This window comes from Molossus molossus, unplaced genomic scaffold, assembly GCF_014108415.1.
Source record: "Molossus molossus isolate mMolMol1 unplaced genomic scaffold, mMolMol1.p scaffold_m16_p_18, whole genome shotgun sequence".
Classification (NCBI taxonomy): Eukaryota; Metazoa; Chordata; class Mammalia; order Chiroptera; family Molossidae; genus Molossus; species Molossus molossus.
The window spans coordinates 58,878,380-58,904,197 of record NW_023425353.1 but is presented as its reverse complement, the minus strand read 5'-3'; the positions used below and the strand labels follow the sequence as shown (position 1 = coordinate 58,904,197).

General features: G+C 44.7%; 2 protein-coding genes across 8 annotated transcripts in view; one reads left to right on the top strand and one right to left on the bottom strand.

The window, feature by feature from the left end:
• Positions 1–9,426, top strand: part of ULK4 (unc-51 like kinase 4) — a 320,737-nt gene extending 311,311 nt beyond the window's left edge. Inside the window, exons 36-37 of the mRNA XM_036267041.1 lie at positions 6,583–6,668; positions 9,131–9,426. Of these exons, the coding sequence (XP_036122934.1) occupies positions 6,583–6,668; positions 9,131–9,194 (150 nt within the window). The 3' untranslated portion in view covers positions 9,195–9,426. The remainder of the gene's footprint in view (positions 1–6,582; positions 6,669–9,130) is intronic.
• A 1,297-nt stretch (positions 9,427–10,723) lies between these two features.
• CTNNB1 (catenin beta 1) overlaps positions 10,724–25,818 on the bottom strand; it is a 37,335-nt gene continuing 22,240 nt past the window's right edge. The window contains exons 2-16 of one of the 7 annotated variants that reach the window (XM_036266120.1): positions 24,336–24,396; positions 23,679–23,909; positions 23,220–23,473; positions 22,854–23,092; positions 22,564–22,765; positions 21,329–21,473; positions 17,774–17,877; positions 17,357–17,695; positions 16,980–17,138; positions 15,237–15,356; positions 14,202–14,352; positions 13,993–14,114; positions 12,984–13,044; positions 11,797–12,017; positions 10,731–11,485 (exon numbers count right to left, since the gene is read on the bottom strand). In XM_036266120.1, the coding sequence (XP_036122013.1) occupies positions 11,809–12,017; positions 12,984–13,044; positions 13,993–14,114; positions 14,202–14,352; positions 15,237–15,356; positions 16,980–17,138; positions 17,357–17,695; positions 17,774–17,877; positions 21,329–21,473; positions 22,564–22,765; positions 22,854–23,092; positions 23,220–23,473; positions 23,679–23,909; positions 24,336–24,348 (2,349 nt within the window). In that variant the 5' untranslated portion in view covers positions 24,349–24,396 and the 3' untranslated portion in view covers positions 10,731–11,485; positions 11,797–11,808. Of the gene's footprint in view, positions 12,018–12,983; positions 13,045–13,992; positions 14,115–14,201; positions 14,353–15,236; positions 15,357–16,979; positions 17,139–17,356; positions 17,696–17,773; positions 17,878–21,328; positions 21,474–22,563; positions 22,766–22,853; positions 23,093–23,219; positions 23,474–23,678; positions 23,910–24,335; positions 24,397–25,818 lie in introns of all 7 variants that reach the window. The other 6 variants (XM_036266122.1, XM_036266119.1, XM_036266121.1 and 3 more) reach the window with 6 other exon arrangements.

The window sequence follows — 25,818 nt, the reverse complement described above, 5'->3', positions numbered from 1 at the left end:
GTTTTTCAGCGAAGAAATGAGCTGCTGCAGACTTCTGCATACAGTTCCCATGCGGACGTAGCTTTCCCGTTCACTTGGGCAAATACCTAGGATAAGGCTACGTTTAATTTCATGAGCAGTTGCTGTACTGTTCTGCATCCCACCAGCAGTAAAGGGGAGCTTCTGCTGTGCTGGCCAGCGTTTGTCGTGGCCGGTCTGTGAGGGCAGCCTCTCGAGTGGGTGCGCTTGTCCTGCGCTGCAGGCGGAGTGTGCGTTTCCCGGGGCCAGTGGTACTGTGTCTTCCGTGTGCTCATTTGCCAGCCACACCCCTTCTTGGGTGAAGTGTCTGTTCAGATTTTCTGCCTATTTTAAAAATGTGGTTGGTTATTCTCTTGTTAAGTTTTAAGAATTCTTTATATGTTCTCGATAAAAGTCCTTTATCAGATATGTGATTAGCAAATAATTTCTCCCAGTCTGTGGCTTATTTTATTCTCTTACTAGTATTTAATAAAGAACAAAGTTTGTAGCTGATTAAGCCCAATTTGTCTTTTTTTTTTTTCCTTTCAGGGATCATGCTTTGTGTGTTGTATCTAAAAACTCATCAATAAACCCACTTTCACATAGATTCTCTCCCTGTTTTCTTCTGGAAGTTTTATACCTTTGTGTTTTACATTCAGATCTATGGCCCATTTTGGATTATGTTTTCTGTAAGTGTAAGAGATGTGTCTGGGTTCATGTTTTCACACATGCCCATCTGTGTTCTAGCACCGTTTGATCAGAAGACTGTTGCCTTCACCTTACCGTCGCTGCACATTTCTGGGCTCCCCATTCCATTTGTTGGTCTCTCTGCCAGTATTGCAGCATTGTGCTTTCTGTCGCTGTAGAGTAAACCTTAAAATCAAGCAGTACATGCCCTGGCCGGTTTGGTTCAGTGGTTAGAGTGTTGGCCCGCGGACCCGAGAGTCCTGGGTTCGGTTCCCGCTAAGGGCACGTACCGCGGTTGCAGTTTGTCCCCGACCCCAGTTGGGGTCGTGTGGGTGGCAACCACTTGACGTGTCTCTCTCACATCGATGTTTCTCTCTCTCTCTTCTTCTCCCTCTCCCTCCTGCTCAATCTGAAGATAAATGCAAAAATGTCCTCAGGTGAGGATAAAAAAAAAATCAGGCAGTACAGTTCTGTCAACATTGTTCTTTTCAAAATTGTTTTAGCTATTCTAGTTCCTAAGATTTATAGATTCAAATTTTACAATCAGCTAATCTATAGCTACAAAAAAATCCTGCTTGGATTTTGATAGGAATTACATTAAACCTATATTTAGAGAAAATTAGTATCTTTCCTACATTGAGTCTTCCCGTCCATGAATAGAGTACGTCCTTTTGTTCAGGTTTATACCTTTGAAATTTGTCAGAACTTCCTTTGTGACCCAGCATATGCTGTATTTTGAAAAGGTTCCATATACACTTGAAAAGAATAAATATGCTGCTGTTATTAGGTGGGTTTTTCTATACATGTATGTAAATTAGGCCAAGTTTGTTCATCTCGATGTATAAAACTTGTATGTATGTCCCTTTGGATTTTGTTTGCATGTTACTGGGACAGGTTGAAAAGTATCCACCATATAAACCAAAGGACGTATATGCATGTATGTGTAACCAATGGACATAGACAACAATGCTGGGGAGGGGTATGTAGTTGTACAACATTACTCTTAATTTCTGCTCTTTTTTTTCCTTCCCTCTTTGGCTTTGGGTTTGTCTTGCTCTTCTTTTTCTAGTTTCTTAACATGAAAGCTTGGATTATTGATTTGAGACCTTTCTTTTTTAATATAAATTTTGGACCATGAATTTCCCTTTAAGCGCTGCTTTAGCTGCATCCCACAGATTTTGATATATTGGATAGTTATTTAATTTCAGTTAAGAATATTTCCTAATTTTCCTTGGGATGTCCTCTATGATCTTTGGATTATTTAGGAGTATGTTATTTAATTTTCAAGTATTAGAGATATTTCTGTTATCTTTATTATTGATTTCTATTTAATTGGTAATTATCAGAGAAGATAATTCATATGGTTTCAGTTCCTTTAAATTAAGATTTGTTTTATGGCCCAGAATATTATACATGTTGGTGAATGTTCTTGGATTCTTGGGGGAAGATGTATATTCTGCTGTTGACGGGTTTAGTGCTCTACAGTGTCAGTGAGATCCAGCTCGTTGATGGTGTTGTTCAGCAATTCTGTATCCTTGCTGATTTTTTGTCTACGCATCCTTTGTATTACTGTGAGAGTGATTTTAAAGTCTCTAACTACAGCCCTGGCTGGTTTGGTTCAGCGGTTAGAGCATCGGCCTGCGGTCCTGAGAGACCCAGGTTCGGTTCCCGCTAAGGGCGCGTACCTTGGGTGCAGTTTGTCCCCGGCCCTGGTCGGTTGTGCGAGTGGCAGCCACTCGATGTGTTCCTTTCACATCGATGTTTCTCTCTCTCTCTCTCTGTTCCTCTCTCTCCCTCCCACTCTACCTGAATAAAAAAATGGAAAAATGTCCTTGGGTGAGGATAAAAAATAATAATAAAAAAATAAAGTCTCTAACTACAGTTGTGGATTTGTCTGTTTTTCCTGTGTGTATTTTTAATTTCCATTGTTAGATACATACATATTTATTGTTATAGGTTCTTGTTAACAGAATCTTTTTATCAAAAATGTTACATGTCCGTACTTTTCTTTGTTCTGAAGTCTACTTTGCCTGATATTAATATAGCTTTCTTTTTATTCATATTTGCATGGTATATCTTTTTTCACCCTTTTACCTATCTAACTATATATAAAATAAGATGCTTGTAGATCGTATATAGTTGGGATATATATATACACATACTTATAGGCACTAGGCCTTTCCCCAGATATATATATATATATATATATATATATATATATATATATATACTCTCTCTCAACTGAGGATATTTTTCCTCAGTTGCTTTTTAGATAGAGTGGGGGGGGGCAGACATTGATTGGTTGCCTTCCACATGACCCCAGCTAGGGCCGGGGATTGAACCTGCAACCCAGGTATGTGACCTTGACTGGGAATCGAACCTTTGACTCTCTAGTCTGTGGGCTGATGCTTCAACCATTGAGCAAAACTAGCAGGGCTAGTTGGGTAATATTTTAATCACTCAAAAAAAATCTCTCTTACTTTCTGCATTTAGATTGCTTACACTTAGTGCAATATTTGATATAATCTACCTTTTTATTTGAGATCTATCACCCCATTTTTTTCTTTCTTTCCTTTCTTTTAAGCTATTTAACATTTTTTTTTTTTTTTTGCATTACATTTTGAATCTATTATATTTTTACTACCTAATGTATTTTTTACTATCTCTCTTAGGGTTGCTATTAGGATTATAAAATACTTTACTTCTCACAGTCTACTTATAATCATTTTACCACTTTGTTACATAGAAACCTTGCCCCTGCCCCTTTATGTTTCAGGATTGTTGTTTTTTTATATATATATTACATCAGCACCCCATCAGATAATATTATATTTTGCTTTTCTGCCATCAAGCATTATTTTAAAGAAAGAGAATATTCTGTTACATTTACCCAGATATTTACCACTTCTGTTACTCTCTCTTCATTTCCAATGTACCAGGTTTCCTCCTGGTATTATTTCTTTCTCTTTGAAGAACTTCCTTTAGCAATTCTTTTAGAACAGTTCTGCCTCTGTTAGTTTTTCTTCATATGAGAATGTCTTTATTTCACCCTGATTCCTGAATACTTTTGCTAGATACAGAATTTTAACATGATAATTATTTTCTTTTAGCACTTCAAAAATGTTGTTGCTTTCTTCTGACCTCAGTGTGATGAGAAATCCACAGTAATTCAGATCATTGTTCCCCTATAAGTAATGCATCTTATTTTATTTTATTTTTCCCTGACTGCTTTCAACACTCTTTGTCTTCAGCAAGTTTGATCATGCAGTGTTTGGGTGTGGATTCATTGGAGGTCTTGAGATTTTCTCAGCTTCTTGAATCTGTAGGTTCGTTTCTTTCATCACACACATAGTGTTAGCTGTGCATTCTTAAAATACCTTTTCATCCATTCGTGCTGTTCTCTCATTCTGGAACTCCAGTGACAGGGACCTTTTGTGTGCTTTTCCTACAGGTCCCCGAGGCCCTGTCCATTTGTGTTCTCAGCCTTTTTCCCTCTGCTGCTCAGATTGGATCATTTCTGTTGAGCTGTCTTCAAAGTCGCTGCCTCTTTCCATTCTGCTGACAAGTCTATTCAGTATGGTTTTAATTTTGTTGTTGTTGTTGTTATTATATATTTTTTGGTTCTCCTTTGTATCTTCTCATTTTTACTTCTATTTTGTTTGAATACCTTGTTCTACTTTCATACGGTTTTATTCTATTTTAATATTTGTTTCACAAGTGTTCCAGTCTGTTTTAATACTTATTTCAAGTGCTTGTTTTATTGTTTTTATAACACTTTGTGAGATAATTGCAACATCTGTGTCATTTTCTTACACATTTTCTTTTCTCGTGTGAGTTGAGACTTTTGTGGTTGTATGCTCAGCATTTTGGATTTTATCCTATTTTAAATATGTTCTGAGAGATACTGTGTCTTGTTGATACCGTACAAAGAATATTGATACTTTTATTTTTAGCCAGCAATTAATTATGTCGGTTAGGTTCAGGCTGCAGCTTGGAATTATAATTTCAATGTCAAGTCAGATTCAAAGCATTTGCAATGCTGTTTGGATCTTGTGTGTCCTCCACAGGTCTGGGCAGAGGTTTGTTAGCTCCGTTCTCAGAGTTTTGGGTGTACCTTTTTTTTTTTTTTATTTGTTTTTATCCTCACCCGAGGACATGTTTTGCACAGATAGAGTGGGAGGGAGAGAGAGGAAGAGAGAGAGAGAGAGAGAAACATCGATGTGAAAGGGACACATCGAGTGGCTGCCACCCGCACGACCAACCAGGGCCGGGGACAAACTGCAACCGAGGTACATGCCCTTAGCGGGAACCGAACCCGGGTCTCTCCGGACCGCAGGCCGATGCTCTAACCACTGAGCCAAACCGGCCAGGGCTGGGTGTACCGTTTAGATCAGTTCCATGCAAACACAGGTAAGGGTGATCCTAGGAATTCTTAAACTATTTTATGGGGTTGCTTTCTCAAGCTCTTTCCGTTTCATTATCTTCCCATTACTTTTTGGTCCCTGGGTCTCGCACTTTCTGTCTGGCCATGAACTGTTTACTTCCACACTTGCCATATGTGGGCCAGACACTGGGAGAACAGACGGAGGAGTGTCGGCTGCGGGCTCCCGTTGCTGGATTCTGCTGCCACCGCCACTGTCATCTGCTGCCACAGAAGGCCTGGGGCCGGGGCCAAGGAGAACTGAGGAAAAGGAACGGGACCATGCGTTCTCCGAGCTTTCTGGAGTTTCCTCTTCCATCCCTCACTTGGCTTCTCCAGCTCCCTTCTGCTCCACCCTGCGCCTTTCTGGGGTTCGAGTTTGTTGCGTTCAGCTGGGCTGCCCTGGAAGGGAAGAGTGGTCAGTTCACCACGTGTAGGGCGGGATGGGGGGCAGTGTCCTTGCCGACCTGCCTGCGGTTTACTCTTCATCGTGCTCAAGTAGCTGTGCTGCGTGTTCTGTTGGTTTAATAGCTGGATTCAGAGAGGGAGAAAGGGGAGCGTGTATTTTCTCTTATCCAGAACTAGATGGATGCTACTTAAAATATTTACTTTCTAATGAACTCGTCTTTATATGCAGGACAGCAGTTGGTGTTAACAGTTCCATTAAGTGGCCAAATCACATAGTTTTCAATGAATTCTTTTGTTTATGCCTACATGTATGTCAGTTTCACATGATGCTGTTTTGGTCCCTTCCTTTGATCAGGTAATTCTCACTGTATTTTCTATTTGCACCTTCTAACTAGCCTTGTGAGTGAATGTGGTCTTACTGTTTCTTTGCAACCCGTCGGGGGATGTTTTGGGAACAGAGCCTCTATACACAATGCTGTGGTGGGGCTGGCCCAGCAGTAGGTGTGGGTGAGCTCAGCAGACCTGGATGAGGCAGTTTTGAGACAAAGCAGGTGGGAATCCGCACTGAAGAAGCCGTCAGTGTAAGTTTGTGCTGACTTCAGACATAGCTGAACGACAGCTGACATTTTCAAACAGCAGCCTTTTGAACTCATCCCGTTGGGTGTGATTTCAGAACAGATTTACGTGCAGCTTTCAAGATGCAGATCTGGGCAGAAAGCACAGCTGATGCCGCAGCTGGCTGCTGGGCGCTGGCACAGGCAGGAAGTGGGATGGCAAAGGTGTGCATTCTTTCAGGCCACGGGGACATTTCATTACCCCCGACCTTCCTGTCACTGATTAGGAAATGTTCAGACTTCCGGAACACAGACCCTCCTGAGGCTCCACAGGAGGCACTGCCCCCGCCCCAAGTAACTCCCTCATGCTCACCCCCAAGGGTCACCAAGGTCTGCCCCGCCCCCACGGTCAGCAGTGTGCTGTGGGGTGGGGTTGAGGGCATGCCCAGTCTCAGGGTGCCCATCTAGGGGGAGGAGTCGGGACGGGCCAGCCAACCATTCCCTCCCTCCTTGCAGATCACCTCCAATGAGAAGCACCTGGAGAGCCTCAAGCAGGCGGGCAGCCTCTTGCGGGCTCTGGAGCGGCTGGCCCCGGCTGGCGGGTAAGTAGGCCCAGGAGGCCAGGGGTCTGCTGGCTCAGCAAACACGCTCACCCATCCTTCCTCTCCTGCCCCACCATTCCCTCCACACACCAGGGACCACCGTCTTCCAACTGCTCTCTGCCCACGGAGATCCCTTCCACGTGGGGAGTCTCGCTCTGTTCCCCCCCTCTCCGCATCCACACTATGCGGGGTGGGGTGGGGGGCAACAGAAGGAGGAAGAAAAGCAGAACGTCTGAGCCCCACTGAGGGAGGGCGACATTCCCATCTGTGGGGACTGGGACGAGGGGGAGTGGAGTGTGGCCAGGTGGGAGGGGACGCCAGGTGGGAGATGTGATGAACCTCAGGAGAGGCAGCCCCGTCGTGCACACATGCGCGTAGTAGCCCCGGCAGAGGGCCTGGAGCCCAGGAAGGGCTGCGGTCAGTGGGCAGCTCGGCCGCCCTGCAGCGCCAGGCTGCTGTCCTTGGCCAGAGCTTTAGAGGGAAACTTGGGACCTACAGAGCTGTTTGACACCCAGAACCCGAGTGTGAGTTTAGCTCAACCTCCCAGTCCTCACTTACAGTGTGGCTAGAACATTCTAGAACTGAGGTACACAGACCAGGGCAGCCCTGTTACCCAGGAGTGTGCTACACTCTGAAGTGGGCACTGGCATCTTGTCAGGCCCCTGTCATGCTGATGCTCAGTGGAGGGCTGCCTGGAGGGTCACCCCACAATGACACGTACACCCTGCACCCCTGAACTTGAGAGATGGTGGCAGGTGGTGGGGGTGGAGCTAATAGTCTTGTTTCCATGTCAGTGCCAAGTGACCAAGCACGTGGGTGGGGAAGTTGCCCCAGGCTCCCCCTGCGTGCCCAGAGCCCAGCAAGTGGGGCGGGGGCAGGTCTCATTAGTGACTCGGGGACTGCAGTCGCCTCTCCTCAGGCCACTGTCCCCAGAGCTGGGAGATGGCCGGAGGTGGTGGTGGCCAGTCCCGAGCCCCACCTGCTGTCCGTCCCCACCCTGGGCAGAAGGCTCCACTGCCCAAGGGTACCCGGCCTCCACTGGGCATTTCCTGGTAGTTCTCAGAACCACGGGGTTCTACCCCGGGCGCCGGGTATCTGGGGACGGGTGCGAGTCTGGGGAAGTGGGGCTGGGGCGTTGCTGAGCGAGCCTGTGCGGAGGCAGAGTTCACACCTTCCTTTTGCACTTAATTCTGGATTGGGTGAGGGTGGGGGCCGGGGCCCCACCTCCTGGCTTATCCCCCTCCACCTTTCTTTGGGTTAAACCAAAGTAGGCTCTTCTCCATGGTTCCTGTGAGGCGAGGGCAAGGCCCCCTCCCCTGCTCAGCCCCCAGGGGAGCTGGCAGAGGGCGCAGGGCTGGGCTGCAGGCCCTCTGCTGGGCGGGCTGTGCTCTTGCTGGGAGTGCAGTGGAGGGCTCCTGAGGGCCGTCCTCTCCAGCCTGCCTGTGTGGGGCTCCTCCCCGAGCAGGCCCCTGCCTGCCTTTGGCCAAAGCCAGTGCACCCTCATGATGTGCCAGTTTGGAGACCTGGGCCTAAATCTGGGCCAAATATGTCAAAACGAGGCTCAGTGCTCCACGAAGCTGGTGCCCTCCTGCACCCAACGTTCTAGCTAGGTCTGCACCAGGCAGGTCTTATTGGGTGGAGGTTGCTGCTAGGTTGTCCTGTTTGGGCTTTGCTGAGGACCAAAGGGTGTCCTGTTCCCAGCTCCGATGTGGCCTGCCAGACGTGCCCTTTGCGTGGCCGGGCCTTCCCCCAGACCAGCTTGGACTGTGTTCCCGCTGTCCCTCAGGACCTCCGCTGCGGGGCACCCTCTCCTGACCACAGCCTGTCCCACTGTGACCCCTTTAGGCAACCCCCATCCCTGGTTATTTGGCAGCAGCTCTATTTCTGTGTAGTCAGGAGCGTGCCACGAGCCAAGTTTATACTTCAAGGAACACTGCTGTGTGTCATTCTTTTCTTTGCTAAGTTGTTAGAGCACAGGTTTAGATGTGTCTCAATTTGCTCCATAACAAAGTTTCCATTTTAAGCTCTTAATTGCACATCGGCACCTATGAGGAGAAACCCAAGGCTCCTGGCTGGCTGGCAATGTGGAGCCAGCGTTTGGGGGCTGTGGGAGCTTTGGCATTTGGTATGTCCGCTGCAGGCAGGCGCTGGGCCCCTGGCAGGACCATGTGGGGCCCAGGCCAGGCTGGGCAGGCTGGCTGTTTTCTGACCCGCCTTCCGGCTCGGCATGGGTGCATCTGGCCGAGGCGGGGGGCGGGGAGCTCAGGCCTCACTGGGGCACCGGCAGGGCCACGTCCAGCCCCTCTGGGGCCGCGGACTGACAGGCTCTCACCTCGGCCTGGGAACACGGCTTCTGCGTCTCAGGAGGCTGCAGAGGGGCAGCCCTAGGAAGCAGCTTGTCTGTCAGATACCAGCCGCCCCGAAGAGGTGGCACTTTACCCCGGCTCTGGTTTTCCTCCCAGTTCCTCTGCTGACAGTGCGGTGGCCTCCTTGGCCCTGGAAATCCTCCAAGCTGTTGGCCACTAGGCAAGACGGCACGAACACAGCCCGCCCCGCGGCACCAACCCTCAGCTCCGCAGGAAGGTCGGCTCCACACACTCGCCACCTCCCGCTGTATTTGGACCCGAGTCAGCCGACGCCAGAACCTTCCGGCTGGGGTGCTCGCACTGTCTCTGGGCCCAGAGAACTGACTCCGAACACAGCTCCTCAGTCCCTGTGGGGCACGTCCAGGAAGCTCAGGGTTGCTAGCTGTTCCAGCTCTGTTTATTAAACCAAACAGCACAATTCACATCTTCTGTTTTTATTACAGTAATCAAAATAAGAATTAAAAAGCTTATTTATCTTAAGGTCTTTCACGGTCAAGGATTAAGTCAGTCCTGTCCAAGCCCCTGTAGAACATCTCCTGCGCAGTGTGGCCAGGGCAGGGGAGCCCAGTGCAGCGCATCCCCAGGAGCCTCTCTCCTGACGTCTGCATGATGGAAGAATGCCCTTGCTTCTCAGTTTGACCTCATGGTAAACAGGCTGCCCCTCCTTTGGATCAGTGTAGCCCTACAGTATGCATTTGACTGGTTTAATGTCATCTTTGAGATGTAGCCAGACTGTCGTGTCAGGCTGTAGTTTTTTACTGCAGTGTGGCCACTGTCCTGTATGAATGAAGTGATTACTGGACACAGGGGCTTCCAGTGTGGGCGGCCACACAGGGCCCTGCTAAGCCATACTGGACCTTGAGGCAAAAGAAAAATACTGAGATTGTTTTTATTTAAAATTGATAGTTTGTTGGTCGTAGAGTTTATTTTCCCTGCATTAGTTTCAATTTTATCCAATGGCAACCCGTAGTAAATCAGAAACAGCCCTCCCTAACCCAACCCACTCTTTTTAAAGACCAAGACACAAGTCTTAACAGGTCTCCTGACTCTCCCCTAAGGGAGGAAAGCTTGTGAGACCTACCACCAGGATGACAGGATCACCTGGCAGACAGCACAGAAGAGGCCCATTCTGGGTCTCTCTGATTATGTTCAGATAAACATCTATACTTAAACCAACTTAATTACCAGTTCAAAGTGGAGTTGAAGGAATTTCCCTCTCCAAATGAGTCACACTTATGTGAAGGCGCTTGAGGTCCAAATCCAGGTAGTGCTCATCATTATTCTTTCCTGTGGTAAGTCTGGGGGCGGGGGGGATGTCTGTTTTCTCTATGTAGCCCAAAGACTAGACAGATGTCTTTGAACCAGGGCAGCCTTTGGTCACTTGGGCAAGATGATGCACATAACCACACCAAGAGACGAGGCTGAAGTCTTGGCCATAGCGTCTAAGCCCAGAGCCCTTCAATCGGAGATGGCAGACTCCCCCCTTACCGAGCTCAGAGTCAGTGTTCAAGGCTGAAATGGTTTTTGGTGCCAATTGATCCAGGGGCAAGTGCTGAGACACTAGGGTAACATCTCCCCCTAAAGGTAAGGCTCTATCAGTTACAACTTAGCTGACTGTGCATGTGGCTGACCATACGTTACTACCCTCACAAAACCACGGGCTAACAAGAAAAAAAAGGTGACACAGTCGAATGAATTAAAAGTTTAATTCTGAACCATTTTTATAACTGTCTTTTCTCTTGAAGCATTGTATGTATCACAGCAGGTTACAACAACTTTGGGATAAAAGGCAACTGGTAAACTGTCCAAAACAAGGTTCCAAATAACACCTCTTAGTGATTTACCCTACCCATACATATCCCAAATAAAGTTTTCGATCAAAAACATGAAATAGATCCACCTGCTTATTTTAAGCATATTAAAAAGGAAACTAATTGGACCATTTCTATTTGTCTATTTTATACAAAAAGGCTACACAATGTTACACTTTTTCAGAATACAATTAGAGTGATTATGAATTAGTGTTCTACACCATTACTCAATTCTTAAAAATTAGAAATTGCTGTAGCAGTATTCACTATAACTTAACACTACAAGACTTAAAAAACTAACAGTTACTGCAAAAAAAAATTAAAGAGCTACTTCAAAGCAAGCAAAGTCAGTACCATTACAGATATTAAAAAAAAAAATTTAACAAGCAAGGCTAGAGTTTGATAAATGCCATCCTGTGATCCATTCTTGTGCATTCTTCACTTCTTGAGTCACTCCCAAAATCCATTTGTATTGTTACTCCTCGACCAAAAAGGACCAGAACAAAAAGTTTACTTCAATTGTTCCCATAGGAAACTCAGCTTGGTTAGTGTGTCAGGCACTTTCTGAGATACCAGCCCACCCCTCGAGCCCTCTCAGCAACTCTACAGGCCAATCACAATGCAAGTTCAGACAATACAGCTGTGTAAAGAGAGAAAGGCTGCTATTAATGTTTAAAACAGCAAATGTTACTCATTTGAGTATTAAGTTGCAAAAGCTGTGGCAAAAAACATTAAAGTTAATAACTTCCACACATGATCACGCAACAACCAGAAATCTGAGAACATTCAAATGTTCTAAGACGTCTCATTTCAAAGTATGTATGTATCTGTTTTTTGTGGCAGATTTACAAATAGGCCTAAACCACTCCCACCCTACCAACCAAGTCTTTCTGAAGTTCTGTAGGCAGAGTAAAAGTATTTTACCCAAACTGGCTTTTTTTAACTTCTTACCTAAAGGATGATTTACAGGTCAGTATCAAACCAGGCCAGCTGATTGCTGTCACCTGGAGGCAGCCCATCCATGAGGTCCTGGGCATGCCCCAGATCTGGCAGCCCATCAACTGGATAGTCAGCACCAGGGTGGTGGCCACCCATCTCATGCTCCATCATGGGGTCCATACCCAAGGCATCCTGGCCATATCCACTGGAGTGAAAAGAACGATAGCTGGGATCTAAAAGTCAGGGTGGCAACAAAATGGGCAAGGGGGGGAGAGGAGAAAGACAAAAAGTTAACATTGAAATTAGGGCATCGAAAGACTGCACACGTGTCAGAAAGCACTGCTTTCTAACTGCTTCGACTTCTAGCTCTCTTCAGCCAAGTACTATCCCAGTGCCAGGCCACCCATGAGGCTACAAAGTCTGTTTCCACAAAACACAGACATGCAGGTTCTAGTCACGCCATCAGTTTACCCCGAACGTCTGCATTTACCCAGGCAGAGAGCGAGTTCCTCAAGAGGAACAGCAGTAAGCCACTGCACACGACCACCCAGGCATCGAGAAGTCATGGGCAGGAGATGAAGGCAACACAAGGAAGTCTGGCAGATGTAATCTAGCCATTGAGGAAGGCAGGCGATGCCCACAACAGTACTGAGAAAATGCAAGACACTGTTCCAATGAAACCTTTACATGTTAAGGGTTGACACTTGCATGTCAAGGTAAGAAGCTATGGGCTTTAGTGGTTTAATTATTAGGATAAACAAGGTAAGATGATAACTTTAAGGTGAACAGTTATAGCTGTTGGTGGTCTACCCAATGCTCCAAATCTCCATCACCCAGAGCTGAATTAGCTGTCAGAAAACCTGGATTATACAACTATGTAAATACCCACCCCACGCTCTCATTTCCTGGGTGGGTTGCAGACCCAGGTATTCTGGCTTCTCTGACCAAAAAAGAATAACCAGAAACCCAGCAGCAGTGGCAAGTGCTTGGTATGACCCTGTCGCTCGCTCAGTGTGTGGCCTGGAATCGCCTGTGCCCCATTACAGACAGTTGCTGACTCTGGAACTTAAGAATGACTTTAATTGCTGCCACTATTTTCCTGCCAACACTGGCTTCCCAGATAAGCAAACTAGCTCTTTTGATAAAGCTTTGGAGCTGCAGCTTAATCTAGAGTTAATCTAGAAATATGAGAGACATACCATCCTGGCGATATCCAAGGGGTTCTCCCTGGGCACCGATATCAAGTCCAAGATCAGCAGTCTAGATAATTAGGTACAAGGCAAAGAAGCAAAATGAAAATTCTCAACTTAAAGTACATTCTCTCAAACATTATAGAAATACTTAGAAAACACAGAAGTATACGATACAGGTACTTCAAACACCTCTCCTCAAGATTAACCACTGCTACTTAGAGTAGCATGTTTCTCATCGCACACAGGGCTTTAAATTCACTAATTCATCCTTCTAGCAAATATAAACGTCCTTACTATGTGCCAGGCACACAGGTGCTAGAGATACAACAGTAAGCAAAACGGGCAAAGCGTGTCCCCCAACAGGACATGTACACGGAAGAGGATTTTCAGCCTGTGCAGGAGCCGCAGTGACCGAGATGGAGAAAACGTGACAGGAGCAGCTTCGGGGAGGAGGCGGGTGGGAGAGTTCAGAGCTCAAGCTGGACATGTCAAGACTGCCTACTAAAACCCAACTAACACTGGCAATTTTTTTCAACAAACAATATATAGAATTTCTTTCCATTCATCCAATAAATATATTACTATGTACCATAGTTGACAGTTCTGCTGTTTCAATGAATAACTGTGCTAAGGACAAATACTGAAATTTATAGAAATTCAAGTACAAAAGTAGAGGGAAACTAAGCATTAAAAAGAAGTATTGATAAAATGACCTCCAACTAACAATGTTTAATCAGATTGCCTCTTTCCTTACACCCTTTTGAAAAATATTCTTTATTCTGACAACTGCTCATCTCCCTCCCTAATGAATTCCACGTACAAGCAGTTGGTTCGTTCTGAGCAGGCCTTCCGAGCTGTAGCTCTCCCCCGCGGCTGGTGCTCACACAGCACATGTGACTGTTGGAGCCAAGGACAAGTAGCACAAAAGAAAGCACACCCAGCGTTCTGATGGGAAGCCACAAGCCGCCCTACCTGCTCTAGCAAACTACCAAATGGACTCGCTCACGCTCCCTACCTCGTTCCAAGCCATTGGCTCCGTTCGGAAGAGAGAACTGGTCAGCTCAACGGAAAGCCTTTTCTTATAATCCTGGGGCTTGTCCTCAGACATTCGGAACAAAACAGCAGCTGCATATGTTGCTGGGAGAAGCCAGAAAAAAAGACCCTTAGGAAAACGTGAGGCTTCACTGCAGGTCCAGCTACGGGTCCTGGTCCCCTTCTACTTACCCACACCTTCGTTCCGCGAGTGCAGTAACTCTGTCAGGGGAGCGGTGGCTCCCTCTGCTTCGATGGCTTCTGCAGCCTCCTTGTCCTGAGCAAGTTCACAGAGGACCCCTGCAGCCACTCTCTGGATGTTCTCAATGGGAGAATAGAGCAGCTAAGGAGAAAACACACACAAAAGCCTAATTAAACTAAAGCAAGGCCAGCACCCCACTGTGGTGCAAACATTCCTAGTTCAGTGAGTGCATTCGCACTATTCATATGACGTCACAGTCCAAGTATGAGCAGTGCAGTGGGCATCAGAGGAGACCTAACCCAGATTGTCCAGCCCACCACACCCCTGGGCACCATGGGAGAGCCTGTTGCTGCCAGGCTGCCAGCCTGCACAGCCATTATTCTGCTGAATACGGGGGGATTGTCACACAATGGTAAAGACAGGTTTGCTTACACCAGCATCGCCAAACACCTGAGTAACGTGTTGTGCTACGACATTACGGCGTCACTAGGCGACACGAACTTTTCAGCTCCACTACAATCTTACAGCACCACTGCTGACAGAAACATCATCATGCAGCACGTGACTATGCTCTGAATGATTTCCCCAGGTGCTGAATGCTCTGGAGCACTGGTTTTCTAGAATATTTTCAGCTACAACCCCTTTCCTTAGATAGTTTTCATCTGAGCTGAAAACTGGCAGCCCAGACCAGCTCCTGTCCCTTCCAAATGGAGTGCCCTAACAGTGGAGTACTCCTCCTTCTCGAGGCCTCTAGAACCAAAGTTTCTCCTACTGCCCCCCCAAAATGAAGGGAATTTTCATAAAATGTATTCAGCATAAGGGACTTTGCACATTGAGATTCTGTTTTTCATGCTTCGGGAGGGGGAAGTGGGCAGAGTGTTGTCATTTTATAAAAGGTGATAGATGAAAATTAAATAGGTACCCTTATTTTGGTCCCTAATTTCCTGAAAATTTTGCTTATCATTAAAATCTTGAAATATTATGGACGCACAAAACGTAGAGCACCTCACTGCAAAGCGACACACCTGCACGAACAGTGGAATGGTGTTGAGCCCTCTGATGACGATTCGGTTGTGGACATCCCGAGCCAGGATGTGAAGGGCTCCAGTACAACCTTCAACTATTTCTTCCATGCGAACCCCCTCCTACCAAAGGAAACATGGTTAATAAACAGGGCATTCTTCCTCAAGTTTTAAAGTTGAAAGACTTTCTGTTCTGAGTAGCAACCACTAGACTAGTTATTCACATCATATACCCAAAGTTTTCCAGAATTTGTAATTAGGTCAGGAATGAAGGACGATTCCATTAAGCTGAATGTCACTGAAAGGGGCCTCCTGGAGGCAGAAGTCTGCAGCATCCTCCCCCACACAGTGCCTCCATATTCCTCTGGATCCCAAAGAAAACTGTCTTACAGTGAGGGCACCAACCCCTCTAGGAAAGAGGAAAACTGAAAAGATACACAAAGATGGGAAAGCAATGCTCAGACTACGTCAATGTTTTCTTCACGTGCTCCACTTTTGTACACCTACGTATGTTTGGTGAAAACTTAGCAAAGTTTTAGCACCAAATACTAAAATTCTACAGAGCTGCCAGCAGAAAATCCACTCCTCACCCCCTCCAGACTATTAACTGAAAGCCTGTATGAGAGAAGGTGAGCCTCTGCAAAATAGAAGTTCAAAAAGGTTATGATTCTGCTACTCTTATAAACAACTGATTTTTATAAGAACACAAAAACTCCTTTCCTTCTAAAGAAGAGATTTAAAATAAAAGGTACTCTTTGCATTTTATTAAACCACCTCATAGACATAGGCCAATACTGAAAGTAATGAATGGAGAAAGCCAAAGACCCCTAACTGAGTGCATACACAAAACAACTAGCAATAAGGGGTTCCCAAAATCTTCTGGTAAGGTCTGTTCTTTTCTAAAGCAACCTAAAGAAGAGAACTCTTTTAAGGCCTGAGTCTTAAATTCGGAGGATTCAGAAATGTCATGTAATGAAGCTAGTTTTAAGACTGCAAACTTGAGGTCCAAACTTTAGGGCGAGCCCTGACCAGTTTGGCTCAGCGGTTCAAGCATGGGCCAATGGACCAAAAGGTTGCAGATTCAATCTCTGGCCCCGGTGGGGGGTTGTGCAGGAGGCAACCAATCAATATGTCTCTCTCACATCGACGTCGGTCTCTCCCTCTCCTCCTCCCCCCAACTCTATCTAAAAAGCAATGAAAAAATATCCTCGGGTGAGGATTAACAACAACAAAAAGCTTTAGGGTGAGATTATGGGTGAATATTCCACAAATGCTGCTGCTACTTCTTAAATTTGCTGGTAATCTTATGTCTGCTGAAATAGTTTAAACCACCCCTGGAAGAGATAGTAAAAGGTGTGTTAAATATTTGTAGGTAAAATTCATGTTATAATGGGGAATAAGAGGCTCTGAAATCAGACAAACTTGGATTCAAATTATGGCTCTGTTACTTCCCAAGAAGCAAGCCTTTGTATGGATTACATGAGAAAACAATGTACGAAATGCCTAACCTCACTCTCCCTTTGTAAGACTGATGATGCAAAGATGCAAAGAAGTCAAAGGAAACATCACTAGGGGCCACCTCATCTTCTCTGCAGCCACAGAAACATGTCAGTTTTGTTAGGCATTAGCAGCCAGCCCTTCAGGCAGGAAAGAATGGAGGTAGCCAATGAGCAAAAAGGTTCAGGATCCTATGGATTCACACATTCCTTTTGAAATAGTCACGTGTCAGTACTAAGAGGTACCTACCACAAACTGCTGCTGTGTTCCGCCCATAGACGTACGACGCTGGGTGTCCTGATGTGCACGCACCAGCAACTGAACTAGCCGTGGGATGGCGCCCTGCTCACGCAAAGGTGCATGATTTGCTGGACAAAGGGCAAGATTTCTAATCAATCCAACGGTAGCCTACAGATAAGAAGGAAGAATAAAGAACTGGCATACAACTCAACAAAGCCGTCTCCTCAGCCTAGAATTCCCAGTGCGCTGGGATTACTGATGTCACTTGAAAGCAGCACTGCACAGACCTTCAGAGCCCATCTCGGCCACACTTCCTGCTTACCAAGTCCTCCAAAGGCTAGAGGGACTCATTTTTAATTCTGTGACCTTCTACTTTGACCATTTACCTTTATCAGAGGCCAATGGGATGGTGGGTGTAGAAGTTTAACCACAACTGGTAGTCCATAGTGAAGGCGAACAGCATTCTGGGCCATCTCTGCTTCCTGGTGTCGGCTGGTCAGGTGACGAAGAGCACAGATGGCAGGCTCAGTGATGTCCTCCCTGTCACCAGCACGAAGGACGGTACGCACAAGAGCCTCTATACCACCCACTTGGCACACCATCATCTTGTTCTTATAATTATTGCAAGTGAGATTCGAAAGAATTCCAGCTGCACAGGTGACCACATTTATATCATCTGAGCCCAGCAGCTGAACAAGGGTCCCAAGAAGACCTTCCATCCCTTCCTATAAAAAGAAAAGCAGATGCTCAGTACATATTCATCTTGACTCTACCACCAAGGCACTGGTTTATTCAGAATTTACCTGTTTAGTTGCAGCATCTGAAAGATTCCTAAGAGTCCAAAGACAGTTCTGAACCAGACGCTGGCTTGGATCTGTCAGGTGGAGTCCTAAAGCTTGCATTCCACCTGGAGTATGAAAAAAGATCTGAGGCAATGACCACTAGCAAACCATTCCTGTCAGCATTAAGTGTCCTCTTTAGTCTTAGTGGGTGTTCCTCTTTATTGCCAAACGTATCCCTTCCATCTAAATCCTTTATTTCCTTTTATAGTCTAGGATACAGCTCAGTTTCCCTTTCTTTGCCAGCTCATCTCAACTTCTGTCAAATATCTATTGTTCCTTCCATATGTGGAAAAAGCCTTCATTATTTCCACTATTCCCCATAGGTAATATTCCTATTACTTATTTCCTTTCATATATTCAATCATTTCAAATATATAAAATATTCTAAAATTCCTACCTTCACAGAGCTCATGGTCTAGAGCTCACAGAGGCAAACAGTAAGCAAACAGCAATTAATAAACTAAATATATATACATATGTGTGTGTCTGTGTATCTGTATGTAATGTCAGATAGTGTTACATGCTATGGGAAAACACACAAGACAAGGGAAGGGGCTACAATTTTAAGTAGGGCAATTAGGTCACCTCAATGTGAAGGTGACATCTGAGCAAAGGCCTTAAGGATGCATGTAAACTCCTGGGGTAAGAACAATCCAGAAAGAATGCATTGGGAGGACTGTGTAAAAGGCACTGACCCGAAAGGCTCACAGCCTTCCAGCATCTAGGACCTAGTGAAGGACACTTACACTGGCAGGTGTCTAAACAGAAGCTCAATTCCCCACATACTGGCTTAACTCCACCCATTTCTACCGAAATCACGCCTGAGTGCAATGAGGTCCTTTCCCTCATCTCCGTGTTCGTTTTTTCAGGTTTATGTCCTCAAACTAGGTTAGATCTACTTGCCAGAGTGTCATGGCGCCCTGTGCCTTTCCTTTACAATCCTTACACAGCTACAGCTGAGTCTACCCCAGAGACCCAGGTCATCCCATCTGGTTCTTTTCTCATCACAACTCTAGCTACAAATTAGTCACCTGCAAAAGGCTGATACCCAAGTGTTTGTTAATTGAGCAGATTCCCTCCTACTTTCTCTCCCTCAGAGATGCATTCCCTCCTCCCACTGTAACTACTAACTCTGAGCGTGGATCCTCACTCCAGATGCCCATCAGAAGAGCTTGCAGAGACTTTAAAACACATACATTCTGACGCAGGTCTAGGGCAGAAGGCCCATGCAGATGATTTTGAGGCAGCTCCCACCCACCTCACTGAAGCCTTTTCCCCCATAATTAAGAAGGCAACTCCCAAATCTGTAGCCAAGTCTCCCCCTGTATTCCAGTACCACACATTTACAGCTACCTACTGACATGTGAGTCACTGATTATGTTAGCTTCTTACATGGTTTTTTCTCCAAATTAATCCATTCTGGCAACTCCACCATTTATCGTCATGGTTCCCATGTTCTCCCCACCATAAACCATTTTTGGTTGTACCTTTAGCCCCTATATTTTCACAATCCACGGATTCTTTCAGAAGTCTCAATTATCCTTTGCTGTCTACTTTTAATTTCAAACTACTCTGTTCCTGGAAGCCTGGAAGACATCTCAGTGCCCTGGCCTGCTTGCCTATGGTCATTAAGACTGTCGTACATGTGGTTTTAGTATTCCGGACACCTCATCAGGAAGCCATGCCTCTGCTCAACAACCCTCAGTAGCTTCTCATTGTCTGTAAGATGACCACCGGATTCTTTAACATAACTTTTAGGAAACTTTAGAATCTAAATCCCACCTAGCATTCCAAATGGACCTAAATCTCTACACCTATGGTTTCAAAGCTGAAATAAAGCACGAATGACACCTTACAGGGGTTGAGCAAGTTCTGCCTGGTGTGACCCTGCCTAGCTCACTCACCTACCTCATCCCACCTATTCATCCAGTTACTCACTAAGCTCTGGTCATACAGACTCTTCAGCAGCTAGACCTCAGCAGTCTTTTATCTCTCAATCCCCACATCTCAGGGAAGCTCCCTCTCTCCACAACCCCCCCCCCATTATGTAACCCTATTTGCTGTTTGTTTCTCCTGACACACTCCATGTGTAAGCACTGCATATTTCTATCACCCCCACTAGACAGTAAGAATACATACTAGGACATAACATGTTTTGTTAACCAGTGTAAACAACATGTTTATTACAGTGCTTGAAACAGATACTACTGAATAGTTGCAGAATAAACTAGAACATCAGAATAACCTGGGGAATGTCTTAAAATGAAGATTCCTCGGCCTCCAGTCCCATACATTTCCAGCTTCAACACTCTAGGGATTCTGATTAAGTCTAAAAGTCTGTATTTCTCCCGAGCACTCCAGGTATTTCTGTAACAGCCAGCAGAATTACATCCCCTTGTCGTGTATGAACCAGCCGCGCTGGTCTATCCCCACGCTGACTGTTACACGGCCTGCAGCTATCCTGAGCTATCACAATACCTTTCTCTCCCAAAGGTTCTCAAGTAAAATCTCTCAACAATGAGAAAAGGTTGTTACTAACCCTACACTTTACTTCCAATATTTTCTATGAAATGCCTTTACATCTCTCCTTTTCCGGTTTTAATTTGAAGCTTGGTTTGCATCTAGGTAACCAAGATGTGTTTAGATGGATTATGGAAAAGAGAAAGAATGCTGGTAGTTGAAGAGTAATGGTGTCTTTATGAAGATAAGTCAAGAGGTCCTAGTGCAGATCACCTCTTCCTCTCCTCTGCCACCAACATGCGCACTACAAGTTGCTTCATTAAAAATACTTAAAAGAGCCCTGGCCGGTTTGGGTCAGCGGTTAGAGCGTCGGCCTGCGGTCCTGAGAGACCCGGGTTCGGTTCCCGCTAAGGGCACGTACCTCGGTTGCAGTTTGTCCCCGGCCCTGGTCGGTTGTGCGGGTGGCAACCACTCGGTGTGTCCCTTCACATCGATGTTTCTCTCTCTCTCTCCCACTCTACCTGAACAAAAAATGGAAAAATGTCCTCAGGTGAGGATAAAAAAAAAATACTTAAAAGGAACAGGACAAAAATGTTTTTCATATTAGACTATTTGTTCACTAAGAATACAGAATACCAATGCAAAACACTGTTCATGAGCATCCACTAACAAATCAAAAAAACCACTGCTACACACAACTATACTTTAATAGAATATACAATTAACATAATTCCTCCTATGTATTTACAGGTCTACTAACAAAGCAGATTGGGTTTGCCCAAAATCAAAATTAAAAACAAAGTTTATCAAGCCAAGTGTCAGCTGTTATTTTCCATGGTTAATAAGAACTCTGCCTAAACTAGACCAAGAGCACCAATGCAGGTGTGAAGCAGAACACATACTTTGTCTGAATGTGATCTTGGCTACAAACGGAATAGGACCATCTACTTTCAGCCCATCAAGGTCAAGTTCTGCCACCATTTTCCTAAGAAAGGTAATCTAATTAGAACTCAGATGCTGTACTCACGAGAACTCAGAACAGACATGTGTACTTACCAGCTTCTACAATAGCTGGTTTATTACTAGAGCAGACAGACAGCACCTTCAGTACTCTGCTTGTGGTCCACAGTAGTTTCTCATAAGTGTAGGTCCTCATTATATTCACTAAAGCTTGAGGTCCACCGCTAGCCAGGATGATCAGCTGGAAGGACATGTGTTTACTGTTAGTTGTGAAACCTGGATCAAATGCCTGAGAAAAACCATATTATAGTACCAACCTATTTTATTATACAAAAATTTCAACCAGCTTGCCATCGACATAAATGTATTCCTGAACCCCGTTATGCAGATTCTCATACTGAGGTCCCATTTAACCCTTCCTCCTACAGCATTCCACTCAAATTCAGGCATCTTAGTCCTCCCAAGAATATAGCAACTCTGGCCCAATTTTCTTCCTCCCACAAATGATAGCAAAAGTAAAAAAAAAAAAATAGAAATGATGTTGATATGGGACAGTTATACTCAGATAGGAAAGTTACATCAAAGCTGATCTGCTGACATTTACACACGAATGGGCACTTGTGCAAATAGGATTTGGCTCACTGCTTTTCCTGACCACAGCTCCCTTAGAGACCCCAGACCACACTCCTCCACTCTTCCCTTGACTTCCCTGCATACTCCCCCTTTCCAACTCTACCCCCGTTTTCTAAAAACAAATCTTACCACTTCATGCCTCTGCTTCGCACTGGCTGCTTCGCACTGCTCTTCTAACATGGTCTGCGAAGCCCAATCTCCGCCGTCTCACCTCAGACCTTCCCTCTTCCTGACTCTGTATTTCTTGAATTTCTAAAACTCACCATGCTCCTTCCTCAGTAGGACTTTCAAAGATGCCATTTCCTCTCCATGACCTTCACCTAGTCAGTCTCTCTCATCCTTGTGAACTATCATTCCTCCCAGAACCCTCAAAACAGGATGTGGTTCACTGATGTGTTCTCATAGTCCCCTACTTCCTCCTAACACATGGAGTAAATAGTAACTTGGCTCCTATTTCCGTGTCTATCTCCCACACAGGAATGAAAGCTCTAAGGGGAAGTCTGCCTGCTATATCCCTATTGCCTGGCTCAGTGCTTTACACAAAGACACTCAAATATTTTAAAAATAGAGCTGTTTAATTTTTCTAGGAAATATACTAAGGGTGAGGCATATCGTGAATTTGCAAGAGTCCAGAGGACATGACATCAGGGGGTCTTCCAATGCTCCACAACAAACCACATTCAGAACAATTCTTTTACCTTGCTTTCTTGATTGCCGTAGGCTAAAATCTGAAGGCAGTCTGTTGTAATAGCCAAAAATTTAACGTTTGTTTTGTTGAGCAAGGCAACCATTTTCTGCAGCCCACCAGCTAAACGCACTGCCATCTTAGCTCCTTCTTGATGCAATAAAAGGTTGTGAAGAGTTGTAATGGCATAAAACAATACAGAATCCACCGGTGAACTGGGGAGAAGAAAGCAAGCCTCATCAGAAATTATGTGATACACTTTTCTCCTTGTTAGCTTTGAGCATTCTGACCATGTTTTCTTACCCAAGCATCTTCACCAGGGCAGGAATGCCCCCAGACTTAAAGATGGCCAGCAAGCCTTCACGATGATGGGAAAGATTGTGCAAGGTCCCAGCAGTACAGCGAGCTGTTTCCACATCATTTGTATTCTGCATGGTACGTACAATAGCAGACACCATCTGAGGAGAACGCATGATGGCGTGTCTGGAAGCTTCCTTTTTAGAAAGCTGATGGACCATAACTGCAGCCTTGTTAACCACCACCTATAATGTACAGGGATTAAGAGACAGCATTAGTTTTCAAATACTAACATTGGATAGACATTTTGAGATAACTTCCCTGAGAGTTTCCTTCCAAGCAGATTAAAAAGCTAGCCATGTCATCACTAACCTGGTCCTCATCATTCAGCAGTTTTGTCAATTCCGGAATCGCACGTGTGGCCAGTTCTGCATCATCTTGATAGTTAATCAAATTTACAACTGCATGTTTCAGCATCTGTGATGGTTCAGCCAAACGCTGGACGTTGGTAGGGTGAGCGGCATCAAACTGTGTAGATGGGATCTGCATGCCCTCATCTAATGTCTCCGGGAACATAGCAGCTCGTACCCGCTGAGCTCGAGTCATCGCATACTGTCCATCAATATCTGGAAAAGGTGAATTCAACACTCACTGTCCACAGTTCAGTATCACCTGAACATGTGCTGTCCTAAACAGTGAAGGTGACATTGCAATCACTCCCTTTTCACTACACACCATTTTATTTAAGCTATTACTGCACACTAGCTTTTATGGGAATAACTAATTCTCAAAGCTACATTCTGACTTTCAGTAAGGCAATAATACTCTTACCAGCTACTTGTTCCTGAGTGAAGGACTGAGAAAATCCCTGTTCCCACTCGTACAGGACTTGCTGGGTGGCATCCACATCCTCCTCCTCAGGATTGCCTTTACCACTCAGGGAAGGAGCGGTGGTGGTGGCACCGGAATGGATTCCAGAGTCCAGGTATGACTGTTGCTGCCAGTGACTGACAGCCGCTTTTCTGTCTGGCTCCATGGCCATGTCCAGCTCCATCAAATCAGCTACAAAAAGCAAACAGTATCAGCATTACTACCACGGAAACGTAATGTTAGTTTAAAAAAATCTGTGATATGACCCATTGAAATAAAGTTAAATTTGAAAGACAGTCAAGAATAACAGAAGGATAGCCAGGATTCGCTTGGTGCTGAAACATCTATGCTCGGAGGGGACCACCTAGCAGTTACTCACTGAATCAGTGGAAGAAGGGTACTGCATCCAGGCTCCAGAGGCAGTCATCCAGACTAGATTCCTGCTGGGGCTTGTTTGCTATTTCACCAAGCCACTAGGAGGATTGAGCAGAAAATGAAGCAAAAGGTAGCCTGATAAGTAAGCAGGGAGAGAGGAAAGCAAGGGGGATCTGAGCCAGACTGGGTTAATGGCAACGAAGCAGAGCCCCAATTCAGAAACTAAAGGTTTACGATACAAACCTTGGGTAGCCATTGTCCACGAAGGATTTTCAAAAATGGTGTATGGTGTACTTCAGATACCCTAAAAGAGTTAATAAAAAGTCATTAGGATTTAAAATTAATTTGATTTTAATATTAAGTTATTAGGATGGTCTGTTCCATCATGGACTATTATCCATAAAAAGCCCCAAGCTGTCTTTGACTATGTGGCGTAGTGGAACACAGACCTCACGGTCTCCTCCGGAGACCTCAACCACAGCTGCACAACTGCTGAACTTCTAAGTGAAAACTTCTCTTTAAAAAGCACCTCTTTTTATTAGAAATATAAATTACAGATATTCAGGATGTCAAAAAGCATAATTATTGAAGATGACGAAGAAAGCATAAAAGCTCTAATAATGAAAGCCAGGGCTGAGGTGGGGGACTATTCAAAATCAACTCCTCGAGTTCCAAAACGTCTCATCCATTTTAACTTCTCTCACTGAAAAATTAATCAATCCTCTTTGGACTGTAGAAAAACAATGTTTTTTTGTTTGTTGTTTTTTAACATCAAGTGTTCATTAAAAGGATCAATTGTTTTGTATATAATATGATGCCATCTAAAAATACCTTCAAAAAAGTCAATTTTGGTGACTGGATCAGAACGATGGATTTCAGATATTTTTAAACTAAGAAGTAAAATTACTTTTCAGATGAAAAGTTTGAACACAAAAGCATGATATTTAGTAAAGTTTTTCTAAGTTCAAATTTATAGCAATGATCTATTATAAATACAAGTATTACTGACTGAAATGCTATTATGATCAATATAAAAATTTAATCATACATACACATGTATAAAAATCTTAGAATTTATGTCTGCATTTTGTCATTAAAATAGTGACTCATACAGGGAATTATTTGTAGATAAGAACAATTTAAGGGCTCTTAGCATTTAGATATTACTAATAAAATGTCCTTTATTACAAAGTCTGTCCCTAAGTAAGTTCATCTTATACTATAAATGAACATATTGGGTGTTCACCGATGCGTAAAGATATGGATGGACTAAAATATTTAAGTGCGAATTGTTTTCTGTCAATGTATAAAGGAGTTTAAGTATGTTTAAGGACATTTGAAACTGCACTCTAAAGCCCTATTTTCTCAAGGAAGCACGTATCGATTATCCCTAAAACTGTCTTCTAGTACTAGATTTTTACAACCACAAAAAGCAGGTGACACTTAAAGCTGACAAGTTGTGGATACAATTGTTTCAATATCCACAGTAGAAAGAATTGACAATTTATATACAAGGCAAAATAAAGGACAGAAAATAGTAAAGGTGATTCCTGTCAATAAGAATCTTGCATTTTAAAATACAGTTGACCCTTAAACAATGCAGGGGATTGGGGCACTGGCCACCAGTGCAATTAAAAATTCACATATAACTTAAGTCCGCCTTCCACATATGCAGATTCCCAATTGCCACCTGACCCCTGGACCACGCAGGTTTGAACTGCGTGGG